The following is a 12,709-nucleotide window of genomic DNA, read 5'->3' as shown; positions in this document are numbered from 1 at the left end:
AATCCGCTGGCATCAGCTTTTACAGCGATGCCAGCGGATACAGCAGGGGCCCGGCAACCAGGTACTGCCGCACCGCTCTGCCCGCTGTGCATGTACGGCGGAATGCATTCTAGCAATGCATCCCCCGTCGGACATGCATGGCGTTTTGCGTTAAGGGGTTAACCCCTTTAGAGCAGAGCGAGTGCCATAGCCACTGGGTGCCTGCTGTATGAAACTATATTAGCTATATGCAGCTAAGGCTACTTTCACACTAGCGTTAATATTTTCCGGTATTGAGATCAGTCACAGGGTCTCCATACCGGAAAAACACGCTCACAAGAAAGGTAGTAGGGAGGAATCGGGCAACTATAGGCCAGTAAGCCTGACATCAATAGTGGGGAAATTAATGGAAACCATACTTAAGGTTAAGAGAGGATTGTGGAACATCTAAAATCCCATGGATTGAAAGATGAAAAACAGCATGGGTTTACTTCAGGGAGATCATGTCAAACTAATCTTATTGATTTTTTTTGATTGGCTGACTAAAATAATAGATGGAGGAGGTGCAGTAGACATCGCTTATCTAGACTTTAGTAAGGCTTTTGATACTGTCCCACATTGAAGGCTTATCAATAAATTGCAGTCTTAGTGCGTGGACTCCCATATTGTTGAATGGATTAGGCAGTGGCTGAGGAACAGACAACAGAGGGTTGTAGTCAATGGAGTATATTCAGACCATGGTCGTGTTACCAGTGGGGTACCTCAGGGATCTGTTCTGGGACCCATATTGTTTAATATCTTTATCAGCAAAATTGCAGAAGGCCTCGATGGTAAGGTGTGTCTTTTTGCTGATGACACAAAGATTTATAACAGGGTTGATGTTTCCGGAGGGATACACCAAATAGAAAAGGATTTTGGAAAACTAGAGGAAAATCTGGCAACTAAAATTTAATGTTGAGAAGTGCAAGATAATGCACCTGTGGAGTAAAAACCCAAGAGCAGAATATAAAATCAGTGATACAGTCCTAACCTCAGTATCTGAGGAAAGGGATTTAGGGGTCATTATTTCAGAAGACTTAAAGGTAGGCAGACAATGTCATAGAGCAGCAGGAAATGCCAGCAGAATGCTTGGATGTATAGGGAGAGACATTACCAGTAGAAAGAGGGAGGTGCTCATGCCGCTCTACAGAGCACTAGTGAGACCTCATTTGGAGTATTGTGCTCAGTACTGGAGACCATTTCTCCAGAAGGATATTGATACTTTGGAGAGAGTTCAGAGAAGAGCTACTAAACTAGTACATGGATTGCAGGATAAAACTTACCAGGAAAGATTAAAGGACCTTAACATGTATAGCTTGGAAGAAAGACGAGACAGAGGGGATAGGATAGAAACTTTTAAATATATAAAGGGAATCAGCAAGGTAAAAGGAGAGAATATTTAAAAGAAGAAAAACTGCTACAAGAGGACACAGTTTTAAATTAGAGGGGCAAAAGGTTTAAAAGTAATATCAGGAAGTATTACTTTACTGAGAGAGTAGTGGATGCATGGAATAGCCTTCCTGCAGAAGTGGTAGCTGCAAATACAGTGAAGGAGTTTAAGCATGCATGGGATAGGCATAAGGCCATCCTTCATATAAGATAGGGCCAAGGGTTATTCATAGGATTCAGATATATTGGGCAGACTAGATGGGCCAAATGGTTCTTATCTGCCGACACATTCTATGTTTCTATCCGTTCAGAACGGATGCAGATGGTTGTATTATCAGTAACCCTGCCGGATCTAGCAAAAACGCTAGTGTGAAAGTACCCTAATGTCTGCGATCGGCAGTAATGCAGACTGCGGACAATTAACCCTTCTGATGCCGTGGTCTCAGAGGACTAAAACCCTGAATTATGCTTTCCCCGAGCAGAGATCGGGGATAGCACCCTGTTCTAATAATGAGCCAGAGCCTGGACTAGGCTTACAGGCTCATTAGTATATCCCAATTTAGGCCAGCAGGTGGCAGCACTTAACTGGGATAAAGCAATTTCTGTACAGAATAAGAGTAAATGCCATTGTTCTGTACAAGCTGCAATCTGATGACTGCAAGTTGTGGTCCACTTGGGGACCTAACAATGTTAAAAAAATTAAATCAAAATCACCCCCATTTCCTCAAAAAAAAAAAAAAAAAAAAAAGAAAAAAAAAGAAGAAGTCTTTCTTTCAGTATTAAAAACGCAAGAAAACATATACATATGTAATATCAAATTCATACTGAACTGGAGAATGAAGAGCACAAGTCAGTTTTACTACATAGTAAACACCGTAAAACAAAAGAAAGTAAAATTGTGGCAGAATTGTGTCTTTTTTCCAATTCCATCCCATTGGAATATTTCCCGCTTCCCACCACATCCTATGCAATATTAAATGGTAGCATTAGAAAAGTACAACTTGTCCCGCAAAAAACAAGCCCTCATATGGATATGTGAACGAAAAAAAAGTTATGGCTCTGGGAAGGCAGGGAGTGAAAAATTGCTGTGTCGGAAAGGGTTAAATGAGTGTTGCTGTCAGAGTACACTATGTAATAAGGCAAACATTTTATATAGGTTTGTCACTTTTTTCAGATAACTTCAGAAGTGATGGGTCCTCAGTCAGCCAAACTCTCACCTTAATTTTACTGCACATCTGTTCCATTCTCTTCTTATGGTTTTCTATCACCTGAAAGTATACATTGTGAGTATATATGAATGCAGGATTCATTAAGAATCCTCATACACGTAATAACCTACTTTTTGTAAGCAATCTTGCTCTTTATGCAGAGCTGCCACTTCTTGTTGTAATTTATCTGCCTCTTCTATGAGATGTTTTTCTTCTTTTTTCCAGTCCGCCATTTCAAACTTCTTTATTTCCCTCTGTAATCTATGAAAAAAAATAAAAAATATAATAATAATAATAATAATAATAATAACAACAATAATAACAATAACAATATCTTCACGTCATCTAACTTGAGCAAACCCATCACTGGTTTTCTGGGCGACATGTACCCAAAGGGAACATCACTGCTGGGTCATCTGCAGCTTAGCGACACGTCACTGCTGATGTGGTGCAAGTGACCATGTCCATGTCATGGCCAGAAGTGAACAAGCCAGGGACCTGAAGATGGTAAAAGGGGACTAGAAGATGGCCAGACGAACTAGGGAGCAGGACTGAATGGCAGGAGCAAGCGAGTATGACTGTCATTCGGTCGTACATGCTACAGGGCATAACTAAATAAAAACAGTAGAGTTCTCGGAAGGCCCCTTTAAGTCATCAAATCATATGACATCACTTAGGGGGAGATTTATCAAACTGGTGTAAAGTAGAACTGGCTTAGCTGCCCATAGCAACCAATCAGATTTCACCTTTCATTTTTGACAGCTCCTTTGGAAAATGAAATGTGAAATCTGATCAGTTGCTACGGGCACCTGAGCCAGTGCTACCTTACACCAGTTTGATAAACCTCTCTCTTCGTACCTTTCAATGGTCGCCAAATACTCCTGCTCTTTAAACTTCTGATCTGCAAGCAGGGCTTCACTTTCTTTGCAGTTTCCTCTGGATTCCCTCAGCTTTTTCTCTAGATCACTCACCGTCTCCTGCAGGAGGCAGTTCTGCTCTTGAAGTTCCTTCATCTATAAGAAAAAAAATAAAAAATTCAAACAGGAGTACAAATATTTCAGCTGAAAGAACAAATGGTTAAATATGGTGGCCCATTACAAAACTGTTTTTTTTTTTTTAAATGTATATTTATTTTTTGCACTCTTTATTACAGGTTAAATGAGAGAGAAAAAGGTTGAGCACTTATCACTAAGCTATAGCCTTTTCACATAGAGAAGATAGTTTCACATATCACTGGTTTCATTATAATCATATTGTGCTTGTGAATAAAAACAGAAATATGTATATTAGCTTTTTATTTTAAATTCCCCCTTTCTTTTCCTTGATATTACTAAATTGTAATGTTACTATTTCTTTTGTTGCCCTGTATCCCTATGTTAAGGGAATACAAGGTCCATACAGGTTACATTAATGTTTAAAAACAAGATATACAATGTATCTTTCTGCATGTAATACTCTATTTCTGTATTGAAAACAATAAAACATATGTTAAAAAAAAAAATGATGTATATTAGCTTTGAGCATGTCTCAATGTGGTAAAACTACAGTAAGTGTTGTATATGGTACATGCTGATGTCTAGCCATGTCAATCAATGGAGAGGAGGGAGTGTGCATAGCACAGGGGGTGTTACAAAGCGGTGGTCAAACAATTTAGCCCTGCATTCTGCTGGAACCTGCTCACTTGCATATTAATAAAAATGCTAGTACCTCTGCAGCTGTTTAGCATATAGACAAAAGAAAGGTATCCATTTAATCAGCACGATGAGCCCTACAAGCTAGTATGTCTGGTTTAATAAGTTGATCATGACAGGGCCACTTTCAACACTAGACTTCCAGTACGTCGAAAGTCTGGAAGGGGTTGTCACATTACTACAAAAATATATATTCCTAAGATGACCCCCGCAGACGACATCAAAACCTACCCGGCAAGGTACGAGAAAGTGGCCATCAGGGAAAAGCTACCCCATGACCCCATCAGATTCCCAGTGGGTGTATTTCGACTTGCCGGACGATCAAGCGGCCGACTACCAAAAAGTAAAGGGTGAGATTTTGGCAAGACTGGGGGTGAATGTGTTGGTCCGGGCCCAGCGTGTACATCAATGGGGGTTTAACCTCTTCCGGACACATGACGTACCGGTACGTCATGTATAGTTCCGATCACCGCCACCCGGTGATCGGAACCCGGTGCCTGCTCAAATCATTGAGCAGGCACCTTGGCTAAATGCGATAGGGGGTCCTGCGACCCCCCCCCCCCCCCCCATGTCGGCGATCGCAGCAAACCGCAGGTCAATTCAGACCTGCAGTTTGCTGCGTTTCCGGGTTATTCGGGTCTCTGGGGACCCGATAACCCAAAACAGGATGGTGATCAGTGGTGTGATAATACATCCTCTCAGGATCGCTCTCATTGGACGGCTGGGCGGGCGGTTCATTCAGATTATTGCAGCGCTCCTCTCCTCCTTTCGTGTCCGGGAGTCGGGGAGAGAGGAGCACTGCATGTGGATCCAGAGCTGCACCGATCTCTAGCCAGCACCCCCATCTGTGCCCCAGCACCCCCCAGGTATTCAGGGAAAGTTTGTGAGGAAAAAAATAAAAAAACAAATAAATAAATAATATATAATTTTTGTTGCATCACCCTAAATCGGGTGTCTGGGGTCCACAGCACAGCTGTGTGACCCTAGACCCCCCAGGGGTGCTGCAGCTTGCCCCACCCTCAACTTTTTTTTGGGCGCATTATTATTATTTTTTTTTGTGTGCGTACGCTGACTGTGGCCGGCACTCTTCGGCTGAGTTTACACGGGCGAGTATTCCGCGCAGGTGCAATGCGGGAGGTGAACGCATTGCACCCGCACTGAATCTGGACCCATTCATTTCTATGGGGCTGTGCACATGAGCTGTGATTTTCACGCATCACTTATGCGTTGAGTGAAAATCGCAGCATGCTCTATATTGTGCGTTTTCCACGCAACGCAGGCCCCATAGAAGTGTGCGGTGCGATTTTCACGCACGGTTGCTAGGAAACTATCGGGATGGAGACCCGATCATTATTATTTTTCCTTATAACATGGTTATAAGGGAAAATATTAGCATTCTGAATAGAGAATGCCAAGTAAAATAGGGCTGGAGGGGTTAATTTTTTTTTTTTTAACTCACCTTAATCCACTTGTTCGCGCAGCAGGCATCTCATCTGTCTTTAACTGTGAGCAATAGGACCTTTGATGACGTCACTACGCTCATCACATTATTCATCACCATGGTGATGGACCATGTGACGGACGCAGTGACGTCAAAGGTCCTATTGCTCACAGTTAAAGACAGAAGAGATGCCGGCTGCGCGAACAAGTGGATTAAGGGGAGTTAAAAAAATAATTTTTAACCCCTCCAGCCCTATTTTACTTAGCATTCTGTATTCAGAATGCTATTATTTTCCCTTATAACCATGTCATAAGGGAAAATAATAAATCTACAGAATACCGATCCCAAGCCTGAACTTCTGTGAAGAAGTTCGGGTTTGGGTACCAAACATGGACGATTTTTCTCACGAGAGTGCAAAACGCATTACAATGTTTTGCACTCGCGTGGAAAAATCACGCATGTTCCCGCAACGCACCCGCACCTTTTCCCGCAACGCCCGTGTGAACTCAGCCTTAGTGTCCGGCCACTGTTAGCGCATCGCACAGCCCACTGCTGATCAACGATTTAGAAATATATATATTTTTTTTAAATTTCCCATTTTTTAATTTTTTTTGGTCTGTTAGGTTTAGGGTGAGTTCGTGAACACCCGTGCCCCCCCCCACACACACACTGAATAAGATTTACTCGCACGCACACACGGAGACACAATCCCCTATGGCCCGCCAGATGTTCTCGGCCGAGGAGGCATACGCCCAGCTTGCCTCAGAGTCCGAGAATCCCAGTGAGGACGAGGATGACCTCACTTTCCTGTTGTCATCCGCGTCCTCCTCATCGTCTAGCGATTATGATGAGCCCCCAAAGCGGCAGAGACGCCGCCAGGCAGAGCAAGGGGACCGCCATGCTAGGGACCCTGTGGCCCACCCTAGTACGAGCATCTCTGGGGCTCGTACTAGTTTCCCGGCCCACCAGTTAAATCCACTGGAGCCCCCTGCCAGTGAACTTATCTGGTGTACCCCAGAGCCATTTGAGCCCGCGATTCCTGATTTTGTAGGCCAACCAGGAATCCAGATTCCCACAGTGGGCTTCACTGAATATGACTATTTTAGTCTTTTTCAGTGACCACTTTGTAAATCTGATGCTGGAGCAGACGAACCTGTACGCCCAACAGTTCGTTGCTAAACACCCGGGCTCCTTTTTGGCTAGGCCCGGTGGCTGGACCCCAGTCAGTGCAGCTGAGATGAGGACGTTTTGGGGCCTCGTGCTGCACATGGGCCTAGTCAAGAAACCTAGTGTCAGGCATTACTGGAGTGGGGATGTCCTCTACTAGGCCCCACTTTACAGTACGGCCATGACACGCTCCCGGTTTAAGGCCATCCGGAAATGCCTGCATTATTCAGATAATGCAGCATGTCCGTCCCCCCGAGGTGATCCTGCCTATGACCGTCTGTACAAAATCAGGCCTGTCATCGATCACTTTGGGGCCAAATTTGACAAAAATATAAAAATACCCAACCCCTTACATGAACACGGTCAAAAATTTTTAATTTTTTTTGTCACCTTACATCACAAAAATTGTAAAAGCAAGCGATCAAAAAGTCATATGCCCCCCAAAATAGTGCCAATAAAACCGTCCTCATCCCGCAAAAAATGAGCCCCTACGTAAGATAATCGGCTAAAAACTCAAAAAAATATAAAAATAAATAAATAAAAAAATATATATTATTATTATTATTATTATTATTATAATAATAATAATCTGACTATGGTGATACAAAAATGTTTTTTTTGTTCATAAAAAAGATAAGTGTAAAACATAAATAACAAAAAAGTAGACATTAGGTATCGCCGCGTCCGTAAGAATCTGCTCTATAAAAATACACCCCCCCCCCCAACCCCTCAGATTAACACTGTAAAAAATAAAAATGGTGACAAAAAAAAGCTATTTTTTGGCAAATTTTCCATTTTAATTGGTTTTAACCCTTGCTTTGTTATTAGGGAATAACAGCCAAACAAAACTTAATATTTATTACCCTCATACTGCAGTTTTCAGAAACACCCCATATGTGGTCGTAAACTGCTGTGTGACAAAACGGCAGGGCGCAGAAGGAAAGGAATGCAGTATGGTTTCTGGAAGGCAGATTTTGATGGCCTTTTTTTTGGCACCATGTCCCATTTGAAGCCCCCTTGATGCACCCCTAGAGTAAAAACTCCAAAAAAGCGACCCCATCTAAGAAACTACACCCCTCAAGGTATTCAAAACAGATTTTACAAACGTCTTTAACCCTTTAGGTGTTCCACAAGAGTTATTGGCAAATAGAGAAAAAAAAATAAAACAGAATTTCTATTTCTGGTAACCTTGCCTCACAAAAATGTAATCTAGCTAAACCAAAAATCATATGTACCCTAAAAATAGTCCCAATAAAACTGCCACCTTATCCCGTAGTTTCCAAAATGGGGTCACTTTTATGGAGTTTCTACTCTAGGGGGTGCATCAGGGGGGCTTCAAATGGGACATGGTGTAAATAAACCAGTCCAGCAAAATCTGCCTTCCAAAAATCATACGGTGCACCTTTCCCTCTACGCCCTACTGTGTGCCCGTACAGTAGTTTACGGCCACATATGGGGTGTTTCTGCAAACTACAGAATCGGGGCAATAAATATAGCATTTTGTTTGGCTGTTAACCCTTGCTTTGTTACTGGAAAAAAATGATTAAAATTGAAAATTTGCCAAAAAATTCTAAATTCTGAAATTTTATCTCCATTTGGTATTAACTCTTGTGGAACACCTAAAGAGTTAACAACGTTTTTAAAATAAGTTTTGAATACCTTGACGGGTGTAGTTTCTAGAATGGGGTAATTTTTGGGTGGTTTCTATTATGCAAGTCTCACAAAGTGACTTCAGACCTGAACTGGTCCCTAAAAATTGGGTTTTTTAAAATTTCTGAAAAATTTCAAGATTTGCTTCTAAACTTCTAAGCCTTGTAACATCCCCAAAATATAAAATATCATTCCCAAAATGATCCAATAACTATTTTTGGAGGTATTACTATGTATTATAGAAGTAAAGAAATTGAAACTTGGAAAGTTGGTCCTTAAGGTGAAATAAGGCTGTGTCCTAAAGGGGTTAAGCCGGCTGAGCCTGCGATGACCCAGTATTATGACTTACTCCACCTCTTGCAAAAGTGGCTACAGCCTGATGTGCCGAGTCCCCCGGCTATGTTGGATAGACTATTAGCAGATATGTTCTGGAGGGCTTTGCCATACCCTCTCCAGCACTGGATCGGTCAGGTGTCTCCTGGTAATGCCCATGAGATGGTGGACCTGGAGAAATGCTATGAAGCTACCAGGAATCTAAAAAGGAAGGGTTCTGTTGGGAGGGGGAAGTCAGCAAACACCGGAAATATCCACCCCAGGCCTGGAGATTTGAGCCGACAAAACTCGGGATGTACCCACGGCAGACCTGGCTCCGATAGACTGCTGGCAGTGTCAGGAGCCTGGCCATGTAAGGGCTGACTGTCCCCATCAGGTTGAGCCCATGGACACCAACTATGGCTACCGTCAGTCGCTATATGCTAGGAGGCTGTGTGCAACAGGTACCCCAGAGTCTCTAGATCACTTGTGCCAGGTGTAAGTGGGAGACACCCTGGCGGAGGCTCTGCTGGACTCAGGGAGTCTGGTGACCCTAGTAAGGGCTACCCTGATGCGGTCCACTGAGTGTAGTGGCCGGAAAGTCGGGGTGATGTGCATTCACAGAGACTTAATAGACTACCCCACTGCGCTGGTGACTAACCACGGTGGCCGGTAGATGGACCCATGAGGTGGCTGTTGCCACAAATCTACATTATGAACTTATAATAGGTTGAGACTTCCCAGCACTGTGGCCTGCTATGAGAGTGACAGAACCCTGGAAACCTGAGACCGAAGGGCCAGCGGTAGGGGTGACCGCCACTTCGGCGAAAGAGAGGGAGACAACCTTGCTAAGTGTGATGGTGGGAGACGTGGAGGACTTGCCGCCAGGTCCTGAATTGGCAAACCTCAATGTCTCAGAGGAGAATTTTAGTACCGCCCAACGTCGGGACCCAACCTTATCCCACACCTGGGAAAATGTGTTAATAGTAGATGGTGAACCACAACAACCTGGGGCAGAGTCAGTGTTTCCCCGTTTTGTGGTTCATCAGGATATGTTGTATCGGGTAAACCAACTACGGGGTAAGCCTATTGAACAGTTGGTGGTCCCCAAGGCTTATCTCAAGCTTGTATTAGATCTAGCCCACCAACACGTTCTCAGGGGTTACCTGGGGCTGCAGAAAACTCAGGATCGTATTCTACAGCGGTTTTAATGGCCCAGCATATTCAAAGTGGAAGAGTTTTGTAAGTCTTGCCCAACCTGCCAGATAACTAGCCCCCAGCCACATTTCCGTAGTCTCCTAGTACCTCTCCTGATTATCGAAGTACCGTTTGACCGAATAGCTATGGACCTCATAGGCCCAGTACCGAAGTCCAACAGAGGGCATCAACGCGTTTTGATGGACCGCGCAATTTAAGGTAGCCACTCCAAGTTAGAGTTATCTACGCCTACACGTATGGGTAAAATATTAGTCTCTTCAGGAATCTTTCCTCCTCCAATAATTCCTATGGAATGCCAAGAAATCACACTGATAGTGAAGTACTGCTGCTGTTAGCTATATGCACACCTGATATTATACTCACCTGATATTATACTCACACGCGCACGGTAGTATGCAGGCACTTCAAACAAGCGCTATAGATACGAGCACATCAAAGTCTTAGTCATTCTAGACTACATCACTCGGTACCCGGAGGTGGTGCCACTGCGACATAACTCGGCCAAACTCATAGCGAAGGAATTAATAGAGATGTTTTCCCAAGTAGGACTACCTAAAGAGGCTCTGACCAACCAAGGTACCCCTTTTATGTCCAAGGTGATGAGGGAACTCTGTAAATTGCTGCACATAAAACTACGGACCTCCATTTACCATCCGCAAACGGACGGTCTGGTAGAACGGTTTAACCAAACATTAAAAAATATGTGTTGAAAAAAGGTAGTGTCTAAAAGATAGGAAGGACTGGGACCTCCCTCTGCCCTATTTCATGTTCGCAGTGCGAGCGGTATCCCAGGCCTCTACTGGGTTCTCGCCCTTTGAACTGCTAAATGGCAGACACCTTCGCGGTCTCTTGGACGTGGCCAAAGAGGCGTGGGAACAACAACCCACTCCACATAAAAAGGGTCATTGAGTACGTTACCCAGATGCAAGATCGGATAGAGACAGTGCTGCCTTTTGTTAGGGAGCATATGGAGGCAGCTCAGCGAGCCCATAGTCAGGTCTATAATTGGCAGGCTCGGGTCCGGATCTTTAACCTGGGTGATCAGGTTTTGGTTCTGGTGCCGTTCCTGGCTAGGTGGCAGGGGCCCTACGAGGTACTCGAGAAAATTGGAGATGTAAACTACAAAAGGTACACCAGCCAGGGCGCCGAAAGGTTTACCATGTGAATTTACTCAAACCGTGTAGAGATAGGGAAACCTGTACAGAAGACAGCCCGCAGATGGGTTTTCTAGGAGAAGAGGTACCGACCCCTCTGTCTGATGCAAGAGAGGTGGCCGCCACAGTAAAAATTGCTGACAGCCTCAGGAGGCCAGGGAGTTCGCTAGTCAGAACACGGATGTGTTTTCGGACCTCCCTGGACGCACTTCCACTGAGCCTCAGGCAAAAGTCTGATTAAAACCATACCGGGTACCCGAGGCTCGGCGACAAGACATTGCGGAGGAGGTGCAGCTAATGTTGCAGGCAGATGTCAGAGTCAAAAAGTGAGTGGGCCAGTCCTATAGTATTAATACCCAAGCCGGGTGGGACGTTGCGGTTTTGTAACTACTTTCGAAAACATAACGAGGTTTCCAAATTCGATGCGTATCCCATGCCCCGGGTGGATGAGCTCATCGAGAGGTTAGGACAAGCCCGGTATTAGGTTTTGGACCTCACGAAAAGGTACTAGCAGGTGCCTTTAACGGAGGCTGTCAAAGAGAAAAATGCCTTCATCACGCCTGAGGGGTTGTATCAATATAAGGTCTTACCCTTTGGTCTGCAAGGCACCCCCGCCACTTTTCAGCAACTAATGGACATTGTGCTTCGTCCACATAGTCTGTACACTTCGGCTTACCTGGACGATATGGTCATCCACAGTACCGACTAGGAAAGTCCCCTACCCAAAGTGCAGGCTGCAGTGGACTCCCTTCGGAAAGCTGGCCTAACTGCTAACCCAAAAAAATGTGCGATAGGGTTAGAAGAGACTAAGTACCTGGGGTATGTCATTGGGCGTGGAGTCATAAAACCTTAAATAAACAAAATAGAGGCGATACGGAACTGGCCCTGACCTCTCACCACTAGGCAAATAAAGTCATTCCTGGGAATGGTGGGCTATTACAGGAGGTTTGTTCCCCACTTTGCTACTCTAGCCGCACCCTTGACAGGACTCTTGAAGGTACACAAGTCAATGATGTTTCGCTGGGATGATCGGGTGGAAGAGGCTTTCTTCGCTTTGAAGTCGGCCCTGTGCGATCCCCGGATTTGGTGACACCCGACTTTAAAACTGAGTTTATAGTACAGACCGATGCCTCCGAAGTAGGCCTCGGTGCTGTACTGTCTCAGGAAGTTAACGGGGAATAGCATCCCGTTGTCTTCCTCAGCCGTAATCTCACCCCAGCCAAGACCCAGTGTAGTATAGTGGAGAGAGAGTGCCTGGCTATCAAGTGGGCCCTAGAATCGCTCTGCTATTATTTATTGGGGAGAAAATTCCACCTGGTGACTGACCACTCCTCTTTTAAGTGGATGAGCCAGGCCAAGAACAGAAACGCCTAGGTCACCCAATGGTTTCTCTCCCTACAAAACTACGTTTTCGGTGGAACACAGGGAAAGCTGGTTACAGGGAAACGCGGATGCCCTGTC

At 44.5% G+C, this 12,709-nt stretch overlaps 1 protein-coding gene across 1 annotated transcript in view; it reads right to left on the bottom strand.

The window, feature by feature from the left end:
• The window catches only part of CEP85 (centrosomal protein 85), a 54,106-nt gene that overhangs the window by 24,272 nt on the left and 17,125 nt on the right, over positions 1-12,709 (bottom strand). Inside the window, exons 9-11 of the mRNA XM_040421893.1 lie at positions 3,474-3,628; positions 2,747-2,876; positions 2,625-2,675 (exon numbers count right to left, since the gene is read on the bottom strand). Coding sequence (XP_040277827.1) covers positions 2,625-2,675; positions 2,747-2,876; positions 3,474-3,628 — 336 coding nt within the window. The remainder of the gene's footprint in view (positions 1-2,624; positions 2,676-2,746; positions 2,877-3,473; positions 3,629-12,709) is intronic.

Source organism: Bufo bufo, chromosome 3, assembly GCF_905171765.1.
Source record: "Bufo bufo chromosome 3, aBufBuf1.1, whole genome shotgun sequence".
Taxonomy (NCBI): Eukaryota; Metazoa; Chordata; class Amphibia; order Anura; family Bufonidae; genus Bufo; species Bufo bufo.
This window is presented reverse-complemented; position numbering and strand designations above follow the sequence as displayed.